The sequence below is a fragment of the Panthera tigris genome, chromosome B1, assembly GCF_018350195.1.
Source record: "Panthera tigris isolate Pti1 chromosome B1, P.tigris_Pti1_mat1.1, whole genome shotgun sequence".
In the NCBI taxonomy this organism is placed as follows: domain Eukaryota; kingdom Metazoa; phylum Chordata; class Mammalia; order Carnivora; family Felidae; genus Panthera; species Panthera tigris.
This window is the reverse complement of record NC_056663.1, coordinates 133820798-133848649: the sequence shown is the minus strand read 5'-3', so window position 1 is coordinate 133848649 and position 27852 is coordinate 133820798. Positions and strand designations below refer to the sequence as shown.

Genomic DNA, 27852 nt, shown 5'->3' with positions numbered 1-27852 from the left:
GTACTCAGTTTAACAAAGCACCGAGTATCTTTTGTGTCTATTCTTCTAGATAGGTTTTGTGAGAGAAAGCAAATTTCGCCTTTCTATGAAACTGGTGAAACTGCTAAACTATTTTTGACTAAGGGAAATAATTTTGTTGTAGTCTTTCTTCTCACTTTGTTCATCAGCTGGCTATCTTCTATATATTGGAATGGCCTGCCCTTTATTTTATCAATGCTGAATGCAAATTATATAGTTAGCGTTCGATCACTCAAAGTTCAAACTCTTTATCAACTGTATTTCTATGGTTTCCTAGACTACTGTTCCAGATTTTTTATAGCACAAATTCATTAAGAGAGGTCCTCTCTTCTAATGTTTCCTCTACAAAATTCCCATTACATCTGTTTATTGTATGAGACTGGGTCTTTTCTGTATAGCGCTATGATGAAACAGTCGTGTGTACTGTCTAGCAGTGTGCTACAGCTGGCCTTTAGTGGCTTCTGAGAGCCAAGTATTAGCATTAGCATCTCTTTCCAACTCTGCCTTCATTGATGTCACATAGGTAGCTTGAAATTGGTCACAGTGAGAATAAGTACACCACAGAAATTTGTAAATGCTATTAATCAGTCCTTTTTTTTTTTCTTTCTCTTTTTTTTTTTTTATTTTTTATTTATTTTTTTTTTTATTTTTTTTTCAACGTTTTTTATTTATTTTTGGGACAGAGAGAGACAGAGCATGAACGGGGGAGGGGCAGAGAGAGAGGCAGACACAGAATCGGAAACAGGCTCCAGGCTCCGAGCCATCAGCCCAGAGCCTGACGCGGGGCTCGAACTCACGGACCGCGAGATCGTGACCTGGCTGAAGTCGGACGCTTAACCGACTGCGCCACCCAGGCGCCCCTAATCAGTCCTTTTAAAAGAACAGATAGGGGGCGCCTGAGTGGCTCAGTTAGGCATCCGACTTTGGCTCAGTTCATGATCTCACAGTTCGTGAGTTCCAGCCCTGCATCAGGCTCTGTGCTGACAGCTTGGAGGCTGGAGCCTGCTTCGTATTCTGTGTCTCCCTATCTCTTTCTGCCCCTCCCCCACTCGCACTCTGTCTCTCTTTGCGTCTCTCAAAAATAAATAAACGTTAAAAAATTTTTAAAAATATAAAAATAAAAATTAATTTTAATAAAGATAGTTGTTAAACATCAACCAGTCCCCCACTATTACATGAAAAATCTTTGCTTCTATATGACTTCTATTGCACTATAATAAATACACTCTTGACTGCAGCTACTCTGGCTTTACTGAATTATCCTTTCAGGTCTCTTTTTGTGTAGGTAATAAATAAATTTTGTAACCATAAAACCAAACACAAATGGAAGAGTCAAGAAATGGACCTTGGCTTCAAATTGTTAATTACTGCCAAACAGTTTGTGAAAATCTCTTACATGGAACTGAACTGACTTGAATTTGATTATAACATTCACCTGCCCAGGATGTCCTAGCAATGTGAAACATCCCTACCTTCTATATTTTTTTCAGAGAAATCCAATTTTTTAAAAAAGTTTTCTATGAATAAAGCATTGCAAATTTTTGTCAATAAAAATGCTATTAAAAGTAACAAAATAGTAGTAGGGCTGCAAATGAGGAAGAGCAACTCTTTCAATGCTACCTGACCAAAAAAAAAAAAAAAAAAAAAAAAAAGTTTTATGGAAAGAAGTTATGCTAATGGAAATTTCTCAAACTATAAGCTATGTAGTCACAAGATATTTATTATTTCAGGGAAAATGTTCTGCTTTTTAAATTTTTTTATGTTTATTTATTTACTTTTAATGTTTTTAAATATTTATTTTTGAGAGAGAAAGAGTGCAAACAGGAGAGGGGCAGAGAGAGAGGGAGACGGAATCCAAAGCAGGCTCCAGGCTCTGAGCTGTCAGCACAGAGCCTGACGTAGAGCTCAAACCCACAAACCATGAGATCATGACCTGTGCCTAAGTCCAATGCTTAACCAACTGAGCCACCCAGGCATCACTGCTCTGCTTTTTTTAAGGAAATTATTTTCCATGCACAAAGAAGTAGACACAGAGAACTAGAAGTACTGGAATAAAAAAATCACTGAGATACAGCCTTCTCTTTAAGTATGATCTTGAGCCTCATCTTATTAAGGGCTGAGGTTTCTAAATTTTTTTAACTTTATTTATTTATTTTGAGAGAGACGGTAAGTGGGGGAAGGGCAGAGAGAGAGAGAGAGAGAGAGAGAGAGAGGGAGACTCTCAAGCAGGCTCCACACTGCTAGCATAAAGCCCAATGTGGGGCTCGAACCCACAAAACTGTGAGATCATGACCTGAGCCGAAACAAAGACTCAGATGCTTAACTAACTGAACCACCCAGGAACCATGAGGTTTTTAAATAAAAAATAACAATTGGACTAGATCAGTGACTATAATTTGGAATGACACATTGCCATAGTATGTGGAATATGGTGAGTGGGTGGGGGTAAGTGGGGGAGAGTTGTATATTTAAATCACCTGGGGAGTTTTATCTACCATTTAGAGATTCTGAAAAATTTCTACCCATCTTAATGCTAAATATGTTTATTTTGGTGAGTCACTGTTACTTATAGGAGGCTTACTTCTTGGGTGGAATGGGAATGGTAAACAAAGAACTTTTGGAATGGACAGCCTCCTATATTTGTTCCAACTCTAACATTTTATAAAAAATGCTCTAGAAGAAAATTAATTTCTATTCATGAACTGCTATTCCCTTAGCAGTCTTTATAAATCAATTCAGAAAGTAAGCAGCCATGCTATTCTTGAAAATAAATCACTGTGCAAGTGAAATCAGATAGCAGAAGGGAGTACAATTATTTATTTAGAAATGTATCTGAAGTTTAGATTTATTTCTTATTGATATACAACAATTCCATCGATAAATTTCAAACCTGTATATTATTCTGCAAACGCACATTTAACTTCCTATTTACATTTTTAAAGTATCACTAAAACATGCATTTGGGCAGGAGAACAATTTTCACTCAGGTTTTCTTAGTTTCACTAAAAAACTGCATTAACTTATTCTCTTGCTTCCAGGTTCCTGGTGTGGCCATGACTTAATATTATGGGAGTTGTACTGTTACTTCATCCTGGCTATTTACAAAATAAATATGATATGCAAACATTAATGAGAAATGGTGAATACAATGAAGAAAGCAAAAAAGCTGACTTTTCAAGTTTTCTTAGTAATTGCTTTTTCTTTCAGCAGTCTACTGCATAAATGCATATCACGTGCACACAACACACACATGCAGTGGTTTGCCCATAAAAATTTAACAATTGGTTCTCCAAGGGGGGAAAAATGTCCTGGATTTGTAGAGTGGGCCAATCTCCACATCTTAAATCCTGCATGGTAGATTCCAAGTGACTAACACAAGGTCAATAAACTCACAATTGGGAGAGATGTACACAAGTAGCTCTCATGAGCTAGTAGTCAGCCGCAGCACGAGGCTGTCCTATTCAACATGATGCATACAAACATATCCTATGTAATTATGCCATGTAATATATAGTATACATATGACTTCTCAAAATTAAGCCATGAATATTGTCCTTCAGAATCATGTAGTGGAAGATTGAATCCACGTCATTTTAACTATAAACTGGTTAAGCCAGTCAACTATCAAATAAGGCATGTGTACAAGGTAGATAATTCACGATTGTTATAGATAGAATGATTTAAAAAAAAATGGCTCACCTTCTCACATGTAGGCAGAGCCTAAGTGGCATATTATAAGTGGCATGTTAATCATTAACACACTAAACAGGCCCACAAAAAATTTAGAAATATACATTTCCCAGAATGAATAAATAACCAAATAACCACCTGAAAGAAAACCCTTATCTGAAGCATGGGCAAACTCCAAACCAATATCACCAATTCATATACTTGATACTTGGTCCATGTATCTTTATGGCAATTAATAGGTTGAACAAATATTTCCTGGCATAAGTCATACTAACTTGCATACTGTATCAAAGCTATGATCCTATCTTGAATTCCACCTTTGGCAAGAAACATGATAAGGGAGAACCTCAGCAACAATTTTCAAATTAATGAATGTTTATCAAGCTACTATTGCATGCAAGGCACAACACTTAGGCACTGCACGGTACACAAGGATAGATACATACAGTCTTTCATCTCAAATGAATTTACAACCAATAAGTTATAAAACAATATTTAAAATACAGGGACTGGGGCGCCTAGGTGGTTCAGCTGGTTAAGTGTCTAACTCTTGATTTCAGATCAGGTCATGATCTCGTGGTTCATGAGATCAGACTCTGCTGACAGCGTGGAGCCTACTTGGGATTTTCTCTTCTTCTCTCTCTGCCCCTGCCCCATGCACACATTTTTTCTCTCAAAATCAATCAATAAATAAAAGCTTAAAAAAATAAAATAAATTATAGGGACTACTAGGACCCATAAGAAGGAAAGATCTTACTCTTTGATAAAATATGAAGTCTTTTAGGACACATATAAACACTATTTCGGGAGAAGGTAGTATTTGATAAGGCAACACTTTAGAATGGGCAGCATTCCAAAAGGCAAGGATCCAGTCAAGTAAAATAGTGAACATAGGAGTCTACAATAGGTAGAGTGTGAAAGGTGGAAAAACCTGGCGTATATTATAGAGGGCCATCAATATCAGGAAAAGGTTACTAGACTCAAAATGTAGATGACGCAAAGCCATTGGAGAGCACTCATCCATGGAACCCCCAAACCTATAGTCTTGAAAGATCAATTTAGGTAGAGACTAAAGTCAGGAAGATTACTTCAGGACAACTTCAATCATCGTGGTATTAATGGAAAGGGTTGGTAGTAATTAGATGTAAGACATCCAGCAAGCAGAATTTTTAAGATGTAGAAAGTGACGGTCAGTGATAATGCAAGTGTGGAATAAAAAGTCAATCAGGGATTTCAGAGTGGGAGGCTGAGAAAATAGATCTGCCATAATAGAAATGGGGAAATTCAGAGAAAAATTTACTACTGGAGTGGGTGAATCTAAATAGAGTGATGTGTTTGATTTTAAAACAAATTGAATCTAGGGGAGCCTGGGTGGCTCAATCTGTTAAGCATCTGACTTCAGCTCAGGTCATGATCTCAGGGTTCATGAGCTCAAGCCTTACACTGGGCTTTGTGCTGACAGCTTGGAGCCTGGAGCCTGCTTCAGATTCTGTGAATCCCTTTTTCTCTGCCCCTCCCCCACTTGCACTCTGTCTCTCTCCCTCTGAAAAATAAACACACATTTAAAAAAATTAAACAAATCGAATCTGAATTGGCAGCAATTTCATACACCTTGGCCCTATATTCTAATTCTCTAAGACTAGGTTATATTTATCATTAAATAATTTTAGTGGAATGCATTTATTTTCCAGCCCCTCCAGAAATAACAAACTGCTGTATAAACTAGCCTTTGGTTTTATTCACCTTAAATGTATTTCTTTCAAACTTAAGAGAGTTTACTTGATCAAGACTTTGGTCTGCCTATTCATAGCATGCAGTTATATATGTAACTTTAGGTACTATTCAGGAATATTACCCAACACTTGGGATTAGGGCAAAAAAATGACTACGCAACCTTTTAATATCACACTTGAGTATTTTCTGACAAGCCCACCTAAGGATAATCTGATTTTTTATGGAACATAACTTTATTTGACTTAATGTTCTCAATTGGTTATGATCCTTTATACACTGTAAACTTGTATGAAACTAATCAAATAAAATTATCAGGGTTTTTTTCTGCCTCGTAGAAAAGATAAGCACAAAGATAAGCTTGGTTGCCCTAGGACATTTATAAGTTTTGGGTTAATTTAGTGATCTTATTTCAATATTCTTTTTTTCCCACAGACTACATAAATCTTAATTTCTCATACTTTCATTGAACTATCTTTGCCATTCTGCCATTTCCCTCATTAATGAGTTGAAAGAATCTTCTACATGTACTCACTTTCTTTTTGCATATGAATGATGGTTTCAATGATGAAAGAATTATGCCTTGATTTTATACAAACTCCATTTCTTTACCAAATGTTTAAACCCTTCTTCATATGGCAGACCACTCATCCCATCCCTTTAATGATTAATTAATCTCATATGTATCATCCTCAGTCCTTTTTTTGCCTTCCCTGAACTATACAGTTTGCATAAAATGGGTCATGGGAATAAGATTTTTGTGGAAGTGTTGTGAAAGTATTGAAAAGAGAATTGTGGATTTTATGTCATCACAGATTAAATGTTGCAGAGATCTGGTTGGGGTTTAGGGGAATATAGAGCATGAAATAAGCTGAAGATGGGGTGCCCTGAAGTGGGTGGCATGACCCCAAGCTCTTTGAAAAAAGGAATGGAGATGAATAAATTGTAACTTGAATTAAAGATGAATAGAAGAGACCCTGCAAAAAATTTAGTCCAGTCTGAGCCTGAGGTCCTAGGTCACCTTCACTGGATGCTGGTATTTTGACCTCTTAATGATCACAGAAAAACATGTTCTGACCATTAGGGGAATCCTTAAAACAAGGAGTCTTTCTGCCTTAGAAGGTAGCATCTTGAGGCTATTGGATGCAGTGTTTGGGTTCCTTAATCAGAATCAGAATCAGAATCAGACAGAACATACAAGTAGGTTAGGCACCACTTCTGCAGACCTGCATCAGTCTAAATGCTAGGATGAATGAGCAGGCTGGACAGACAACCCAATGATTTTTTTCACCCTCTTTGAGGAAAGGAAAGACTTGGGGATAAAACTGGACATTACTCAAATGAGAAAACATGTCCTAACTAAATTGTATCTGTTTGGATATCATAGTGATTTGGGTGCAAACCAATTATTCAAAGATTAGTATGAGTATGAAGAATTTATTATTTATCCTACATCCTTTTTCCTGAAACAATTTAAGGTCCATAGGGGAAAAAATGTTTATCAAAGGTAGGGCATCAAATCCATTTTTCTCTAAACTAATCATTTGGAAACTACATTCTTGCCAGAATGAATTGAGTTTAGTTTAAAGTTAGAGATAAGCCATCACATTTTCTAAAACTCCTTTTTTTTAGAGCAAGAGAGAGAAAGAGAAGGAGAGTGCACCAGTGTGCACGCGAGAGCAAGGGAGGGGTAGAGAGAATGGAAGACAGAGAATCCCAAGCAGGCTCCTCTCTGTCATGCAGAGCCCTACACAGGGCTCAATTTCACAAACCTGAGATCATGACCTGAGCCAAAATCAAGAGTCAGATGCTTAACACACTGAGCCACCCAGGCACCCCTCTAAAACTCTTTATACACACACACACACACACACACACACACACACACACATATATATATATGTATATATATCTGTATATATATATACATATATGTGTTATCTGTATATATATATACATATATGTGTGTGTGTGTATATATATATATATATATATATACATAAAGAGTTTTAGAGGGGTGCATGGGTGGCTCAGTGCATTATACACACACACACACACACACACACACACACACACACATTCTTTCCTTATATTCAGAACATAGGTCTTAGGAAGAATATAGTAGCACCGAGTGTAAGTAAATTATCTCAAGTAATCCTAAAGCACATTACTAGGATCAGAAAAATATGCACAGTATATGTACAAACGTGTATTTGTTTCTGTCGATGGCAAACTGAAAGATTTTCCATGCTGACTTTAATCAGAACGCATCTTGGCAGATGTTTCAACTACTGTCACGCCAAACTTGGGAAGAGTTCAAACACAAGTGACTGAGGAAAGAGGTTTTGACTGGAGGGATTCCTGACCTCTACATTGACATGGTGGTCAGGGTGCATGATGGCTCTGTCTTTTGATGAGAAGCAGTTACCCTTTAACCAGCCCTTGTCAACATTTCTTCAAGATTCACTATTATCTTTTGTCCTAGTCATAATCAATAATCATGATCAAAATGAATGTCACACTGAATATCAAAAAGAATAGAACGAAAATCACTAGAGAGAAATAATCATATGACATTAGTGTTTTTGCTCTATTAGCAATGTTATTGGCTGCAATCCCTCTTCAAGGTCAAGAAAAATACACAAGTACTGGTTTATTAGTTATTCACTGAGAGTGAGTACCTGAAGGAGAAGGTTGTCCTTTTACAACACCATTTTTAGTCTTTTCTTCCGAATTCATTACCTCCTTGTAGATAAGTTCTGTAAGAAACAGTTGTCAGGATCATAAAAAAATTATCTTTAATATGCAGAGAAAACTTATTAATGAAAAATAATAACATTCTGATGGGGTTGAGTAAATTAAAAATCAATCGGGATTCCTTTACTCCTCTATTTCTACTTTGTCTTGCAAAAGCACAAAGCCTGGAAAAAGTAAGTGCTCAGTAAAGTATTTGACCAAATAAATGTATGAAGAATATACATTCTACTTGGTTCTGAATTTTTGGGGGGATTTCTGATGCCATCTAACTTTATCTCCTAAGAACTTTAATGGCCCAGTTTTGAGCATACAGTTTTTTCTATATTCACTTCCTAAGAGATGCACATACTCTCCTGACTTTATTACTTTCCAACAATTTCCCAACTGCTTCTTCATTTTTTTTTTCATACTGAAATCTTGGAGTTGTAAAATTAAACTTGCCTCAAACCCAACATGATAACAATTATTACATTTATTTCCAAACAGGCATCCATTCATGGCTCTTTCTTTGCTAGAGTTAAATTATGTAACTTCATTTCTTTTAATTTTCCCCTGTTTGCTAAAAATCATTCAGTGTTATTCATTCTTGCTTTGCAATGAGTTCCAGTTTATATAATCATTATCCTTCACCATAATTTCTTTCTCTGGTTTCTAATTTAATCCATGTTCATTTTTAAGTGATATTTATCTGTTAATACTTACCTATTCACAAACCCCTAAGAGTGCCTTCTTGTCCTTATTTAGAGCATATCAAGTCTTTTCTGTCCATCATTTAGTTTACTTGTTTACTTGGTCTACTGTTTGCACATGCTCGTTTTTCCATATTATCCAACAGGACCCCTTGGCCAGAGAAATCTCTTTGCTATCTTTATAACACTTTTTGCTCATCCTTATCCTTTGTTTTCTCCATGTGTCCCATACTGGTATTTTCCTCTGTTTTATTCTTTTTTTCTCAATTTATAATGATTAATTCCTTCAAGTCAGCTCAAATATTTTTTCTCTTCAGATCTTCCTTTTATGTTCCTCCCCATTTTGACTGAATGGTTTGTTATGATCTGTATTTGCTTATCTCTACTCTGTAGTTCTTTTATTCTACTGTGTAGTTATTTATCTTAGTTTAATAATTCTTCATAGTTTCTGCTTTGTTTCACCCTGAGTATAATCTTGACTATTCATTATGTGTTTGGAAGAGTTTTGGTGGAAAAAAAGTGAACTAATGTATTTATTCATTATTTTCTTACTTTGAAGGATAAATAAGCCATTCAGATACATAGATTTCCTATTTAGATTTTCAAGTCCTAAAAATTAACCAAATGAATTCATACATTAAATATCTTTCATTTTCTAATGTCTAAAGTAATCTTAGGCTTAATTTAATCCATTTTATATGATAATTTTATATACAAACATGGGATGTATAATTCTGAAATTTTGAATTGAAGCATGCCCTCCACCATAACAAATACTTTGACAATCAGTACTCTTTTAAAAAGTACCAGTAATTAATTCCTTTCATTCTTGAGTAAATGCAACATTGTTATTAGTATGAAAAGACTGATGACGTTTCGAGAACTTTGAAAATTGTCTGAGGATAGCAATTATAAAATCATCTGTTACCAAATTGCTTTAAAGAGAGATGCCTTGAAGATATTTTCTGAGTTTCAATAAAGCAAAATGTATATTTAAGTGGTAGAGTCACCTTTCCATTCTTCAATGGTGTGTTCTCTTTCGTCCAACTGTTTGTCATATATCTGAGGTGGAGGCTGCAGAATAAAAACAAACAATAAACTTTGTGTAATAACCCAAATATAACTAAATTTTACAGTGCATGGAGTAACTTGCTGTTCATTGATTTTGGTGGCGAGGAGACTCGCATATTAATTTTGGGGTAATTGCAGTGGTGCAGAAGTTAAAATTTCTAGACTTATGAAGGACTCATTTATATGCCAATAGTTGCTGCTGACCAAGTAAAGCAGCAGAATCCAAATCCTAAGAGCTCACTTCCCAAAACCTTCTGATTCAGAAACCAAATCTAAGAAACTAATAAAGCCAATCTTTAAAAAGCAAGTAAGACATTAGATTATAAAGACCCAGAAGCTACTTCCTCCATTCACTTGCTTTATAACAGAACCCTACCCAAACTATCCCCCACTGATAAGATTGTGTTCCATTCTCAGACCCTCCTGAAGAAGTCTTTAATATCCCTCAATAGGCCATAGTAATAGTCCCTAGTATAAAGCCATATTTAGATCTAATCAAACTTTTAAATTTTTTGTGAAGCATCATAAAATACCTTTACATATAGTTATATTCCCAATATTTAAATGATATTTTCTCCCCGTAGGCAGAAGACTCTGCCAGTTTTTTATAGAGGTGGGCCACTGTAAACCTCTGAGAGGCCCTTTGGTTAGCCCTCTCTGGGGGATATCATATGAGAGGACCTTCAGTCTGACTTATGCCATCAGCATTTCTCTTGCTATGAAGAGTTCAGAGATGGAAAAGGAGAGATTTTCATAAATCTAGGTGCCTTCCAGGAAGGAGGGTCTCAGATTCCTTGATCTCTTCTTCCTGAAGAGGAATAAAATCTCCAGATAGGGGAGATATATCATGATGCCCTATGGTAGCTCTACCTCAGGCCAAGAGATGGAAAGAAAAAAAATATTTCTTGGAAAAAAATATCACCATGAGATACATGGAGAAGGGGCTAAGAAGTTCCATCGGCTGGCGATGGATTGAATGAAATAAGAACTACCAATTTCTGGTGCCATGAGACAGGGGACCATAGAATTCATGTTGCCTAACACTCCAACAGCAATATTTATTGTAAAAAACTCAAAGAGTTACTCGATAAAGTGACTCAGGCCTATGGACTTGCATCCCTCAAAAATGGCTGTCATACGAAGGCTTTGGACAAGACTTTCAAAGACAGCTCTTGGCTTCTGTTGGAGGTTGTTGGCCAGTCTTACTACTATAGTAGTCCTTCTTTACTGCATTCAGCCTGAATCATGACAGATATGAATTTTCATTCTAGTCCTGATATGCTGGGGTAGCCTCACATACTACAGAAGTAACTATATGAAAAGAAAAGAATTTGCCCCATTGTGGTCAGGCAACTTAACAGAATACTGAATTATTGAGAAGTAACTACTGATGAGGCTAGACATTCCTTTAACTCCTATAATTGTTACTGGAGCAAAAAGCTTTAAACCAGCTACTGTGATTCAAACATGGCTGGCTGAGTAGTCTTTATTGAAAGAATTAAGCAAAATGAGACCCTACCCTATCCCATGATGCTAAAGGGAACATAAAAATACAATTATATAAAGGTAAGGGGACAGGGTGATTAGGCACTGTCCTCAGGACTTGACTAAGGCATCATCTTCTACCCCAAATTACAAAGGATTCCCAAATTATAGGAATATTATGATGTAATGAGTAAACAGTTTTTTGTTTTGTTTTGTTTTTTTAATTTGTGAAACTGTCATCTAAGTAAGCTAATGCAAAGCTAAATTCTGGTTATGTAAAGACATTTTTCCAAGTGGCAGGTTTCCTGCTTTGCCTCTTCCTATAATGCTGAGGGGACATCCTCTGCCAAACACAGCATACACAAGCTTTCAGAGGTCCCCAGAGCTCTATGCCTTGTTGGCACTTCTTTCTTCTTCTAACAATAGACTCAGCTCAGGATCTTGTGTGGCTGGCTTCTCCATGAAGTGGATTTTTCCATTCAAATTTCAAAACTGAACATGGTTCAAGAGTACAGTTCCTGCCAAAGTGCATAAATGCCATTTTCTCTCTGCAACAAAACTATTTTGAGAGAGGCTTTCCTTGGAACTTCATCATACAGCTGTTGGTAGTGTATATAAAGCATGAAGTACGTAGACTCTAACCACAAGCAAACTACAAACAGAGAAAAAGTACTGAGTCCAAGGTTTTTCCTTTCAACAAACCAAAACGGCTGCAAAACATATTTGCATTATAGCTATGATGGAAACAGCTACATGTTCAGAGTTGTGGGTTTTTTTGTTTGTTTTAAGAGGAAATGTAATCACCTGCAATGGAAGGGTACAGTCACATAAAGATGTCTTCTACATAAAAATATAAAAGAGGAATTGACCAATAATCTAAAGAGAGTAATGTCATATTCAAACATATATATATATATATATGTTATATATATATATACATATATATATATATATACACACACACACATATATGTGCTTGCACAGCAATCATTAGATGCAATTGTCCACAACACCCTCTGCCTCCACCCTCTAAAGAGAAGCTAGTGTTTTATTGCTCAGTTATCTCCCACCCTTATTAAACAGAAAGGATTCTCTTTTTCCAGGTAGCAATCTAAATGAAAAAGAAATGAGGAGTGAGGATAAAGAGAAGGGCCCCAGAGAATATTTCCAAAAAAATTTACTAGATTGGAACAATTTGAAATGTGAGAAAATCAAGGATAAGATGAAATTAAGGATAATATATGGAAAGTTAGTAGGGCTTGTGACTTGCATGCTTTTGAATGTTCCTCAAGAGACTGAAATTCTCTGTTATTTTTGAAGATTTTGGACTCTACTTCCTTGCTTGAAATTCTTATAGATATCGAACCATGAATTCAAATGGATTACATAAAAAATAACAATATGGATTAGATGTTTCATATTAATGTTATTATATATACATGTACAAATTGTTTTAATTAAATGAGATAACACATAGACAAATACATAATCACTGAGTTAGTGAATATTAGAATCAATGTATTTGTTTATTAAACTCATTAATTCAGTAAAGGTCTTGGGCACGTAATATGCACCAGACTATATTAAAAATTGAAACTTCAGGGGCGCCTGGGTGGCTCGGTTGGTTAAGCGTCCGACTTCAGCTCAGGTCATGATCTCACGGTCTGTGAGTTCGAGCCCCGCGTCGGGCTCTGTGCTGACAGCTCGGAGCCTGGAGCCTGTTTCGGATTCTGTGTCTCCCTCTCTCTCTGCCCCTCCCCTGTTCACGCTCTGTCTCTCTCTGTCTCAAAAATAAATAAACGTTAAAAAAAAAATTGAAACTTCAAAACTAGATAATATGGCTTCTGACCTCAAGGAGCTCACAACTCAGTGGACTGATATAAACCAGAAAATTAATACACAACATGATAAAAAAAAAATATGTATGTGGTATAGGGGAATAGAGTGAAGAAATCTTAACAAACCCTAGGAAAACATTTTGCTTCTTGGAGTAGATGACATCTGTACTAGTTCCATGAGGAAAGGTGGTGGTGGATGCTGTCAAAAAAAAAGGAGAAGGACAAGATGACTCCAGGCACAGAACCTAGAAAACAGCATAGTCGTGTTGGTGGTGGATGCATGTTTGTTTGTTTGGGTGCACACACATGCAAAGAGAATCGGAAACAATTCTTTGAAAGTAACACATGACATACTTAAGAAGTGACAAGCAATAAGAGCTGTGCCTAGAGGAGATGGGTCAGGCAAAGGCTAGATCAAGGATGGTCCTGGGTACCGTGATATGGAGCAAAGACTTCTTGAATTTAAGAGAATGGCATGGACAAATCCATGGCTGGATTGAAGAAAGACACAACTGAAAACAGAAAGATTTAGGGAGCTAATGCATGATCTAGAAAATAAATTAAAAAGGCCTGACTAGAATATGGAAGGTCAAGATGGATAGAAAATATAGATTCAAGAATTAATAAATGTTAATTGGTAGATATTAATATTTATTTAATATTGATTAAGAAATTAAATTGGTAGAATTTTGTTTTTGATTAAATGTGTATAATGAGAAAGAATGATTCCCAGATTACTAAGCTAAATAGCTGGACAATTATGGTATTTATGGGACTGTCTAAAAGGACAGAGAATGAAAAAAGGGAAATGAGATTGGTAAAGAGGTAAGCCAAGTGCTATGTGGATAGAGAGGTCTATTTGGTAATTAAATAGATGATCTGGTGATCATAGGACGGCTGTTGGCTAGAGATGTATAGATTCAAAACTATTAGCAACAGATGTTTGTTGAAATCATGACAGTGCATGAGGTCACCCATAGAGTGAATGCAGGTAGGAAGAGTAAAAGGCCAAAATGGACCCCTGCCAGACACCAAGGTTTAAAAGTTGACCCGTGGAAGAGAAGTGCACTAAGAAGGAGAACGAGGAGGAAGAGAAGATGAGGGGAAAGAAGAGAAGAAGGAAAGAAGGAACACTTAAAGAAATACATGGATAATAAAAATATTGTAATGTTATAGAAGTCAAGTGTTCAGAGAGTTTCAAAAAGAGGGAGTAATTCTCTATTTCTTATGAATGAAACAAAAGAAGAATTTAGCTTTCAAGGAATCAGAAGGGCATGATAAAAAGCATAACTTTGAACCCCATAAAAGTTTCCAATCCTCAAAACTGTCACCACACTCAGAAAGATTCAGATAGATCGTTGATGAAGTATTTTAATGCCAGATAGCACCTAAAGAAGTAGAAAGATATAGAAGAAATATCCTCAATACCAATATGGATATTGTATACAAATAAAAAAAAAAGGAGCTGCAGAACAGATTGTGACACTAAAAAAAGAAAAAAGAAAAGAAAAGAAGAGTTCTAATGCTCTTTCCCAAATATCTTTAAGAGTTTGATAAGTGAAAAACACTGTTCTCTAATTAAGAGAAGTCATTTTTTTCTGAGAAGATACTATGTGCTAAGCTCTTTATATATGCACTTTTAAACAATCTTTAGATAAAGAAACTAAGATTCAAAAAAATTCTTCTTAAGATATCTTAAGTCACATAACTAATTAATGGTAGATCTTTGAAACCAAACTTAAAGAATAATTCAGAGCAAATGGTAATAGACATTAATTTAAAATAAGAGATAATGAAACAATATTTAAAGTAAACATCTTTAGGGGTGCCTGGGTGGCTTGGTCGGTTAAACGTCTGACTTCGGCTCAGGTCATGATCTCATGGTCCGTGAGTTCGAGCCCCGCGTCGGGCTCTGTGCTGACAGCTCAGAGCCTGCAGCCTGTTTCAGATTCTGTGTCTCCCTCTCTCTCTGACCCTCCCCGTTCATGCTCTGTCTCTCTCTGTCTCAAAAATAAATAAACGTTAAAAAAAATTAAAAAAAAAAATAAATAAAGTAAACATCTTTATAAAATAAGAAATAGAAACACAAGCCAATGGGGAGATTGTATGTCTCAATTTGTTCAAAACCATCTCAGTTTTTGCTTGTTGTCCTTATAGCTACTAACAGTCCTCAGGCCCTTTACTCTCACAAGCGTTTAGATGATAATTATATGAGCACGCTGCATAGCAGTGTTATGACATGGTATATTGCAGATCGCAGGTATCCAGTAATTACAGGATGAGAAAAAAACAACCGAACTGCAACTTTTTCTACTACTGGAGTCTCAACAATTGCAGATGTCTACTCTTTCCTGCTCTGAGACATCATGTCAGCATTTCCTTCCATTTTCTCCATTTTTAAAAATGTTAAACTTAACTATAAAGTATGGCTTTTACCAGAAATCGCTAAAGGAATGCAATGCTACATAATAAAATTGGGATTGAGCAATATGGATTCTGTTGGCATTCTTTTGAGTTCTTGTTGCTGGAAATGATTTCTTGCTGAAGGGATCTCTTTAATCAGTATCTGTTCAAATCCCTAATTGATTCCCCCAAGGTACAACTTGCTCTTTTGTGACTTCATTTTATGTCACATATTTAAGTAATATTACATTTATTAAACTGTATGAATTTATTCTTTCCTTAGTCTTCAAAATAACCCCATTTCAACAGCATCACAGAATGTTAGCGATGGAAGAGAGTTTAGAGGTTATCTAGTGCCACCCTTATGCAATTTGCAAATGAGAATATAAAAACTGCACAGGTGATTTGTCCATGGTCTTCGAGTTAATTAGTGGCAAAGTTAGGAAGAAAATGCAAGATCTCTTACGGGGAAAGATGGAATGGAGGAATTCTAATGGGTTGCAGAAATGTTAAGTTGAATAATTCAACACTTACAAAAGATTTTCATTAGTGACAAATTTGAGCCTGTCACTCTGATTTCTGTTCCAATTTTCTGTCAGCCTACACACATAGCGAGATCTGGCAAATATCACCCAAATGGTCAACACTTACATCCTGAATGCTTTTTGTCAAAATATCTTGGACAACATCAAGACCTCTATACATGTGAATCTCAAAAGAGATGAGAACCAGATTATGAGAAATCTAAGTCACGCAAAGTTGTTTTTCCTGTCCATTTTTGAGCCCTGATTTAACATTGTTTCTGTATCCTTCATGTTCTGAGCCATACGACAATCATCAACTTGGTGTTTGTTTTCTGCTTTTGTCCTAATTAAGCATACAATACAGTTTTGTTCCACTTTTTCTCTATGTGTTCTGCCATCTTACTGAAAACGCTTCATTTGAAAGCTTTAAATAGCATTTACTTTCAGTGTGTGCATTCTCTATTAATTTGGCAGCTGGATAAAAGAAAATGATATTATGTCCTATTGAAATGTGCTCTGTTTCTTCACATTGACTTTTGCAGCTTGAGGAATGTGAAAAGATGCATGATTCATTGTAAGGTTTCAACCAAGAAGGGTGAATTTTAATACAACATTAGAACAGAAAACCCATTTAAAGAAATGTGCAAATTTTGATTTTGTATTTCCATGAATCTATACATATAAAATAGCTTTTCCAAATGTATCTTTAATTTTTTGATGAATAGAATTTCCTAAAATTTTAACCTCCTCAGTGGAAAATAAATATTGAGATGGAATAATTTTTATTCCTATTGCATTAAATGATATGTACTATTTTACATTTATGTTTTGGCTAATGACACTTTTTTAGGATGTTCAATTTTTTTCTCAAACTTTATATGCTGGTAGCATCAAGAACAGTTTATTATCCACAATGGAGTTCAATATTTGCTTAACAGTCTTACCAACTAGCTTCTAAACTAATAAAAGTATAATAGCAATGTATACAATTTACCAAAATAGCTGACTAAATTATAATTATTTTCCAGAGTTACATAGTTTGTAAACTTACATTGTAATCTTACTATGCAGTAACCAATGACTTGCTTTCCAATTACCAAAAACTTCAGTGCCTTCTAAAAGTAGGCAAATGGCAACTTGTAATGTACTATCTGTTGATTTTTTTTTTTAATTTCTCAAGCAAGTTTTAGGAACCATGGTTGTACTCTTGTATAGAAGTTCAACAATCTAATACTACAAATGAAGTAAATGTCCTTTAAAAGTCTGATGAGTTGAGAGTACTTCGCAATGGGAGATAAAAGGTTATTAAAATCTGTCTCTGGGAACTAATATGATTAATTCTCCTTTCCTAAATTGTCTTACATTCAGATCCCAAGCAGAGCCCCAGAAGTGCTCTCAGGAGTACCCTGCAAGAGCAGAAAGGAAGACAAGCAAGCAAGCATGAATGGCACAATAGAATGACCTTAACAAGAACTGCTTTCCAGAAACCAGACCGTTCTGTGTCAAAGAGTAAGTGTGAGATAAGAAATGAAGACTTGTGAGATTGAATCACTCCTTTAAGAAGTATTTTGTGGGGGGTGGGAGAGGGTAAAGAACTGGTAAGCTTTGACAATTTGGATATAAGGGGGCTGAGGAAAGAGTATAGGATAACTCCCAAGGATTTGGTTCAATCATCTGGGTGGAAAGTAGTGCCATGGATTGAAAGTAGTACCATGGGGATGGGGGAGAGGGGTACCTGGGTGTCTCAGTTGGTTAAGCATCTGACTTCCGCTCAGTTCATGATCTCATGGTTTATGAGTTTGAGCCCTGCATCGGGCTCTGTGCTGACAGCTCAAAGCCTGGATCCTGCTTCAGATTCTGTGTGTGTCTCTCTCTCTCTCTCTCTCTTTCTCTGTCTCTCTCTCTGCCCCACCCCTGCTCGTGCTCTGTCTCTCAAAAATGAATAAAAATGTTAAAAATTTTAAAAAAAATAGAAAAGGGGAGGAGGAGGTGGTGGTTTTGTGTGAATAGGGGATAAATCCATTTCAATATTTGACATGTTAATTTTGAGATGCCATTTTAAATGTCAGTGGTATTAGATTTGTAGATCTGGAATTCAGGACAACTTTATGGGACCATGCCTAGATTTGAGAGTCATTTGTGGTAATTAAAATTAAGGCTGTAGTCAAAGATAAGATTCCCAGGGTAAAAAGAAATTGGGGCTATAGGAGAGAACTCCTGGGATTCACAATTCTAGGGGAAGAGAAAACAAACAACATTGGAGACTGGAAAACAGGAGTGGTGTCACCATAGCAGTCAAGGGGTAAATATTTCAAGAAGGAGAATGTTGTCAACCTATTGAAATAGCAAAGACACATGAGATGACGGTTTTTTTGGACTTGTCACCTAGGAGCTACTGGCGATCTTAGAGAAGGCAGTTGCAAGGTTTGAGAAGTGAACTACAGTAATTGTGAGTAAACAAAGGCTAATTTTTTACAAAAAGTTTGGCAATATAGGTGGAAGCTACTTCCACTGCTAATGGCACATTTCACTGATAAAGGTGTAGTAAAAAAAAAATACTGGCTTTTTTTGTTCTTTGAAATGAAGGGAGCTAAACAATGTTTATTGGTATAATCACCAGGGGAAACTGACAGGATGCGTACAGAGAAAGAAAAGACCCACAGGCAGAAAAGAAAAACCACACACAAAAAGTACTGTATCCTGAGATTTTCTGGACTTTGTGTAAGTGATTCTATCACAGCATTGTCACTTTGGGCTCCCCAACATGATCATCATCTAGCACCAGTCATACAGAACTGATTTTCATATATGATCTCATTTAGTCCTAAAAACTCTCCTCTTCTAGTTATACAGCTAAAGCACAAAGAGATTAATCTATAGGTAAGTGGTGGAGGTGCTGTTTAAACCCAAATCCACCTGAATATAAAATCCATGTTCTTTGCAACCAACTATGGCTTATAATACAGTTCCTGCTGTATCCACCCTTTGGAAATAAATATACTTAAAAGTTTCCTTAGTTAAAAAAGCAAAAGAGAACAAGGAAAAGGTCAATAATGCTTTCTATAGCTGGAGGCACCCTCAGAATGCTAGTAATTAATATTACAAGAGCCAAATTTCCAAATCCACTCAATCAAGGGGTTGGTATGTGCACTGTATTGTGATGCTGCCACCTTGTGGTCAGAAAAAAAAGCAAACATTAAGTAAGAGGTGCTCGAGCGGGAGTTCATCATTTTCATCAAATTGCTCACACCCATGAGTTCTCAACTATGGTTGCGCATTGAAGCCATCTGTAACCTTTAGAAATGCTGATGCCTGAATTGTGCCCCCGAAGATTTCAATTTAATTGTTCTAGAGACCTGGGCATCAGGATATTTCAAAGTTCCCCATGTAATTCTCATGTGCAGCCAAGATTAAGACCTCTGTTCTAACTATTTATACAGTAATCAAAGCAAGTTTTGTCATTTGCTTAAGTATGCTTCATTTGTATACATGTAAGAGAAAATGCCACAGAGAAACTGTATGATTTTCTCTCCGTCTTCGAAGATATCTATTTCTTGATAGAATAAAATGATTTGTGGACATAAATCATCATATGCTATGGTTTTAAAGAGGAATGGAGAGATTTGTGAATTGTAATTAAAGCAGATGTAAGATTTGTATCTCATAGTCAAATTCAGTCTTTAGCAAAAATGAGCGAGAAGAGTCTCTAAATCTCTTGAATCAGTTACAGATTTCCTGACAGGAACAATGGAAAGAGAACTGCTTTCAGAGCACCATTGACCCTGACACTAGTAAGATGCGTGACCCTGGGCAAGTCATTTTGTTTGCTGTGACTCTTAATTATCTGGAAAGGGTTTCATAAATTGCTTTGTTCAGGAAGAAACAAATTCCAAATATATAACAAATATCATTCCAGGTAATTGGGTAAATCTCTTTAGAGGACTTGTAATGTGCAGAGCATTGTATTATAATTTGTTATATATGAAAAGCACTAGAATTGTCTGGAGACCTCATATCACTAAGTGACCAAAGGAACCTTTGAAAGCTAGCAGTGCAAATTTTAATTATAATGTGAACTAAGAATAATTAGAAAGCTTAATTAAATAATGTTCTAGCGGCTTACAAGAAAGTTAAATTTAGATTTCTTTATTTTTCACACTGTTCTGTAGCTTTCTCAGTGGTTAGGCCACAAATTTATTAGCTTTATTCCATCAAAAAGTTTAATCATGTCTTGAAATGGAAATTCTCTTTACTGTTCCATGGAAATTAAATTTTTCTGTGGTTCCTTAATCAAAAAGCCTGAGTGATTACATCACCAATCATGCAGTGCCCAAGTTATAAATCCTTCTTTTTCATTCATTCAACATGTAGTCATTAACCAACTACAATTCATTCTTGAATCCCACCACCCTAAACCCAAAATCTAATCATTTACAATTCATGTTGGTTTTATCTTCTAAACATCTCTTTAATCTTTTGCCTATGTCTACCCTCAGACCACCATCAGTTCTAACCTATGTTATTACAGATTTGTCCCCCTGTCTTCCATCTTCCTTTTCTCTACTCCAGTATCATTTTGCAGACAGAGTGACCTTCTAAAAGTTCAAACCCCATAACGCTATTCCTCTGTTGGCTAGTTTTGAATGGCTTTCCTTCATGCTTAGGATAGAGTACATGCTCATAATGTTTAGTCACTCCTTCCTTACCTGGTTCCTGCCTACCAGCCCAAATCATTTTCACTTTTCTCCACTGTGTCACTCCCAACGCTTGGCAGTTCTCTCAAACCTCTCCTAACCTTGGGATTTTGCATAACCCTTTCTTCTACCTGTCTTTTTTCACTTGGATAATTCTCGCTTTACCCTTCATGTTTCTGTTTAGGTATTAGTCCCTCCAAGGGGCCTTCTCTAACCCACATTACTAAGTTGAGTTTTTTCCTGTGTGCATCAATCAGCTTAAAATTTGGACTACTTATCACCCAACATCTACTGTTTCACTTCTCAATAGACTGGGGACAACATCTTGAGGACAAAGATTGTATCTTTGTTCACCAGAGTCTAACAGTGTACAAAGTACATAACAGACAATCAACAACACTTCTTTGAGAAGATAATGTTTGTGTAAAGAGTTGATTGAAGTAATGAAGGAAGCCATATAGATACCTGAGGAAAGAATGGTTAAGGCAGAAGAAATTGCAATGCAAAGGCCCTGATGGGGGAGCCTATTTGGAATGCTAAGTGAACAGCAAGGAGGCCAGTACACTGGAGCCAAGTGGAAAGGGAGGAGTACAGAAAGTGAAGTCAGAAAGTAATCAGGAGCCAGATCAAGTAGAGCAATGTTTTCTAAACTGCAGTCATGAAACAAATGTGTGGGCCATTACTAGCATCTTTTAATGTAACTAAGAATAATGGACTGAGATAGAAAATATCAGAGTATGAAGGTTTTCCATGTGTGTGTGTGTGTGTGTGTGTGTGTGCTGGCTCACAATATAAAACACCTTTCTTACTATGGGTTATGATAACAAAATTTGGAACGACAGGGAAGTACAGCCTTGTAAATCATTGCAAGTGCTTCGAATTTTATTATAAACAGAATGAGAAGACAGTGGGGAATATTAATTGAGTAATTATGTCACCTGTTTCACATTTTAAGAGGAAAACTTAGGCACTCTGGAGGACAGACTACAGGGGACATGAGAGGATGAGAAGACAAGTTAGAGACTAGGACGTGGTTGAGGGTAGAGATGATGTTTACGTAGACTGACAGATGAGGAGTGGTCCAAGTTAGGAAGTATTTAGAAGGCAAGGTTGGTAAGATTGGTTGAGGTTAATCATCATTTTCTAGAGCTTTCCTGAGGTTTAAATAAGATTGGATACGAGAAAGGCTTTTATAACCACTAGAGAAGTGCTCAGCACAGTACAGTTGAGTTAAAATTAAATATATTGATCATACAATATGCATTAGCCAGTTTTCTGCACTCAGTAGGTAAAGCTGAATTTCAGCTCCCAAGGAACTCGGCAGTGGAATTGGAAAGGACAGACCTAAATGTGAATATTTCAGCATAATATGTGATATGATAACATCATGTGGAAGATTATAAAGAAAAAATGTTAACTTAAAATTTTGTGAAGGAAAAGCTTTTACTGCAAGACATTCCACAGGCAAAAGGCCACATTAGTCTCAATGAGATATTAGAAGACAAAAATGAGCTTTTAAAGGAGCTAGAAAAACATTCTGGGTGAAAACTCAGTACATTGAACACAAATATTGCTGAGTCAGCCCATAAAGGACACATGTCATTTGTACCTCTGCCCTATTGTCACAAAACAGAAGCAAACGAACGGAGGGAAAAACTTCTGTATTAGCACTTCTATATTAGTAACATGACTCAATCACAATCCATCCTAGGGACATTAACCAGAGAAAACCATACTCCTCTAATTAGCATAAATGAGCAGCCCTAAGATACAAATCCACAGTGAATACAGAAACATAGTTACAGAATTAGAAACGTTATTAAGGAAATGGATTTGTCTACACTTTACTGCCATTATAGAAATACTATTGTATTTTAACTTAAAATTTGATATTTTTTTAACTTCCAAAATACTTTTATTAACTTAAAAATATGTTTTTATACAAATTTTTATGTTTTTCTCTCCTGCACTAATTTCTCTGAAAAATCTTCAGATATGACATAAAGTTTCAAGATTAATAAAATTTTTAATCAAGTATGAAAAGTTCTACTAATCTAATAATAACTGCCCCTCTCTGTATATGGATTCAATGTATCTGGCACATTATATAAAAAAGTGTTCATGTACTACTTTTATACACAAAATGTTTATCAGAAAAATGTGTCAAATATTATTTTAAATTCATTTTATTTATGTTTTAATTAAAAAAAATTTTAATATAACTTATTGTCAAGTTAGCTAACATACAGTGTATACACTGTGCTCTTGGCTTCAGGGGTAGATTCCCGTGATTCATTGCTTACGTAGAACATCCAGTGTTCATCCCAACAAGTGCCCTCCTCAATGCCCATCACCCATTTTCCCTTCTCCCCCGCCCCTCTATTCCACATTTTATCAGTATGTAAATTATTAAAAGATCAATTTTGTGATGAAAAATATAACTTTTTAAAGGATATTGTGACGTAATGAAATGAACACTCACTTAGAACCTTGGTTGGTAGTTGGGGGACTGTGCAAAAGTCAATTTAAAATTCTGTAAAACAGGAATAATGGTAGCCAGCGGTAATGGTAAGGTTTCTTTTGGCTGGAGTAATGCAGAATAGAAACACGGGTGGGAAGGTTAAATAAAATAGTCAATATAAAAGTGGTTAAAAAAACTTCATTAATTCAAAGAATTATTCTGTAAACACATAGTGTGCTAGGAACATGTAGTGACTTAGATGATGCCAATGAATAAGAAAAAACCCTTACCTTCAAACTGTTTCTACAGCAATACTATCTAAGGTATGTGTAATGAGGACAAAGCGTTCTGAGGAAGAAGGGTGATAGGATAGGACACAGAATCACCCGACGGTGACGGATTATTTCTAGTTAACAATTTGACCACAAGAATCTGACATACCCCACACATCCCACCAAGAATCATTGCCTTCAGAGTGTTGATGAATTGATAACTATAATTAATTGATGACTGTTTCTGAGTATGTTGTGGAAGACAAAAGGTTGAAAATCACGTTTCTTCTTTAAAAACACAATCTTAGAGAAATCTGTACTAATGTAAGGTATTACTATTGCCCCTATTTTTCCATTTAGTTAATACATTTCATATAGTGGGTTTTCTTCAAACAGAGCATGTCTTTTCATTCAGTAATGAAATAGTCTAAGAACAAATTTAAAAAGAAAATAATTCTGAGCTTTTTTTTTAATAAGATAGAAATAAATGACATTGTCATTTACTTTATGTCATATAAGTTAAAACTATTAGGTGCAAACTATTTCAATCATACCAATAGGCTAACAAGTCCTTCTTTAGTAACATCATGTATTTTCAGTTTACTGATCACTTTCACATATTAGACCTTATCTCTTAAAACACTGTTAGGTTGGATATTTCATAGGTGAAACTTAGTTATAACAATTACATCACCAAAACTATCTCTGAATCTGTTGTTCTTTTTTCATCCCCACTGCAATTTGAAGTTCATTTTACCATCATCTCTTAACTACTTCTCTAGCTTCCTAACTGATCTTTCTCTAATATTCGTCATCCTACCAATTAGAAAAAAATAGTCTACCTAAAACACATATCTCTGATTGATATTCCTCCTGTCACTCCCCCTACCTTCAGCATGGGTGCTTCCTGAGAAGGACTTAATGGTGCTTCCTGCCCCTGTCTCCACTTACATTTCTCACCACCCTCATCCCTGGCCACATTGAATTCCTCAGAGGAACTGCAAGAAGGTCTTTCTTCTATTCTGGCATTAGGATAGGCTGCTTCATTTGTCTAGGAAGGTCCTACTCTTCTACCTCCCTTTCGCTTGGCTACTTCTTACCCATCCTTCTGGTCCTATCTAAGTCTTTTCTTCCCCCTGAAATCCTCCTTTGTCTATGAAGAGGTGGGTAATACATTATTCCTCTGACTACTATAGCACCTTTTCACAGGTGCTATACTTTAGTGCTACACTTTATCAGAGTGCTTATAATTTGTTACTTATCTATCAACCCTACCATACTGTAAGCTACTAAATAACAGGAACTAGGTCTTCTTATTAGTATAATTAATGAGTCCTCAATGGCCATGTGTAATTGAAGTTCAAGGTAGAATGAAGCCTTGAGTACGGGTCTCCTCATTGTAGACCCTGAGTGGTCTCCATTGTGCTCTACTATCTTCCTGTATCATAACCTTGATCTCCACATTCTGTAGCTCTTTGTCTTCTTCCATTGCCCACATTGAGTTTGAGGAGCTACATTACCTGCTGCAATATTATAAATTAATTCACTGTAAGCCAAAAATTTTCCTTATATTGTTGCTAAGCCTTTCATGTGTGGTGGAGCTTAAGAACTTTTCTGTGAGTGTATGTGTACGAATTATGGTCAATAACAAACTTCTTTGTGTCATCAAACAAGAGAAACAAAGCAATGGAGCAGGGTATATGAGCAAGCCTGCTTCAGAAAAAGAAATGGGGACACCTAGCTGTATTATGAAAACAGCATTCTGGAGCATTTTTGAAACAAAGTCACCAAAAGTGCTTTTTGCTGAACTTAGTCCAAAATAACAAACATCTTTGATAAAAAAAATTTGAGAAAAAGTGATTGAGGCATAGCATTTTATCCATAACTACTTTTAGAAAAACATGAAAGGAGTTCAGTTTTCAAAAAGCACATAAGGATGGGAATCAGATTCTCCCTGGAATTGGAAGCTTTGGGGAATTTCTTTTGGTTATGAATTAAAAGCACTTTTCATAAACAATAAATTCCATTCTTTCACAAGATATTGCAGGCCAATATTCTACAAATGACCCTGTGAATCTCATATTAAACCTTCACCAAGTTATGGAAGTTGGTTTTCATCATTCTTAAGACTGTCTTGCCATTAGAAAGGGACATAATAATTTTATTATAGCACATACTCTGTGAAAGACCATAAACTTTTAATAGACTTATAAAAAGGGAGTATAACCTTTTCAATATTCTGTCTCATCGTTGGATGAATCCATTTTACCTTCTCCTCACATATAACAGATGCCCTGGGGCCTAAGCAATGGTTCTACACTTGGTAAGATAATGTTCAGATCCAGCCTTTTCCCTAAATCTGAAGGTTACCATGATTTAGCACTCAGGAATTCCTCCTGCCCACCCTTTTTCTGATTCTGCAGCTCCTCAAACTTCCAGTCTACAGACTTCTGGTTTTAGTACAGTTCTAATGGCATGCTGACTTCATCTCTCCAGTTTTCATTTAGGGCTAAAAAAAAAAGTAAACATTCTACAGGTTTAATAACTGTTTTCACATGACCACACATACATTTTCATCATCATTAAGGATTATACTTTCTAATCATTTTCCCCTCTATCCTTAGAATGTGAAACTTCCCAATTTACCTCTTAACCTTGATTGTATAACCAACTCTAGGCATGATTTCTGATACAAGATGGTTGATTCATTTAACTCTACGATCTCTCTTGCATAATGAAGAAATTATGCCTTTTTATGTGTTTTTTCCTGTTCACTTGTTTGTTTCACTTTTATATTGCAATGTACAACATAAACACCTTCTTGGAAAACAAAGAAACAAAAATCTTTGAAGACAAATGGGAAGAGAAAAACGAGTAGTGCAAAGGAAGTAAGTCATTCATTAGAAGAAACAAAATGGAAGCAAAATATGAGGAGTTGGACTTGCCATTATTAGGAAATCTGTCATTCTGTGGAAAATGCCACCAAAAAGCTGTAAACCAATTTTCCAACCAAACTCTTGAAAGCTTCATAGCACAAGAAAACAGCTAGCTGCTTGAAAAGTAGATACTAGCTGTTAATTTCTATTTCTTGAAGAAATTTAAAATTATCATTTTAAAATTTAAAAATATCATTTTTAACTTGTCAGGGACCACAGGAAACTTTTTCATACTGTCAATAAACTTTAAAAGTCATAATAATGAAAATTGAAAGCATAGCACTTTATTTTTATCCGTAACTTCCACTGAGACCCTTTCTAAAAAAGGTAAGACCTTCATAGATGAAAAGTTCTTTTCATGCAAATAAAAATGATCTCAAGGAAAGAAGCTAAAGCAAAGATTTTCTAAAGCAATGCATTAACTCTTTTGGTTATGCCTGTAATTGATAGCCAACTCCAACAGCAAATTATCCATAGTTTGTAGCCCCCTCATCCAAAACTTTCTGTGGTAGACTAGTGCTTCTTAAAATATTAAAAGTTAAATTGGGACATAATATTTCCAAAAATGTCATAATGCTTATGAACTACCATAGGCAATCTCTAGGAAGATGTGCACATACAACTACAGGCATATAATTTCAAGAATTTTTTCACAACTCCTCAAAAACCTATCCAAGGAACCTCTAGGGGTAAATAAATCCTAGGATAAGAAAGCTTAGTGCTGGGTCATGAGCTCCTAAGGGCAGGGAAATGTTTCCCTCACTTGTGCATCTTACCTTCTGTACAGTGCTCACCACAGTAATGGGAATGCAGTAAGCATGTGTTACGTTGAATTGTGCAGGATGGGCATATGTATATTTGGGGATTTTTTTAAAGGAGAATATCCTATTAAAAAGTCTATCATGTAATTAAACCTCATTGAGTTTGGTACAGACAGAGAAAAGAAAACATTTTAAGTAGAAAACCAGAGTAGATTTAGAGACATAAACAAGGCTAGCCACCAAATAAGCATTATTGCTAGGAATAGAACTAGGTGACCTTGAAATTACAAGGTTTCTACATAATAATTAACACGTGGACCTTGTAGAAAACATCACCACCTCTGCAGTTTCTTTATCAACAAAGGTTGTATATTGAAAACACTCATAATGATAGGAGGATGAGTACAAGTGCCTTAGAGCTGCACTTGAACTTGCATACACACAGTTTAGAAGAGATTCTTTTATGAAAGGCAAAAAAATTGTGGGGAAGAAACAGTCTAGTCTGATTATTTTAGCAACACT

General features: G+C 35.8%; 1 protein-coding gene across 19 annotated transcripts in view; it reads right to left on the bottom strand.

Annotated features, from left to right (window-relative positions):
• Positions 1–27852, bottom strand: part of MAPK10 (mitogen-activated protein kinase 10) — a 568389-nt gene that overhangs the window by 42014 nt on the left and 498523 nt on the right. For all 19 annotated transcript variants that reach the window (XR_006216882.1, XR_006216881.1, XR_006216889.1 and 16 more), the window contains 2 exons: positions 9896–9959; positions 8121–8198 (listed from right to left, as the gene is read on the bottom strand). Coding sequence is in view for 3 of the 19 variants with exons in the window: in XM_042984242.1 (XP_042840176.1) it covers positions 8121–8198; positions 9896–9959 (142 nt within the window). In the remaining 16 variants the exon portion in view is untranslated. The remainder of the gene's footprint in view (positions 1–8120; positions 8199–9895; positions 9960–27852) is intronic.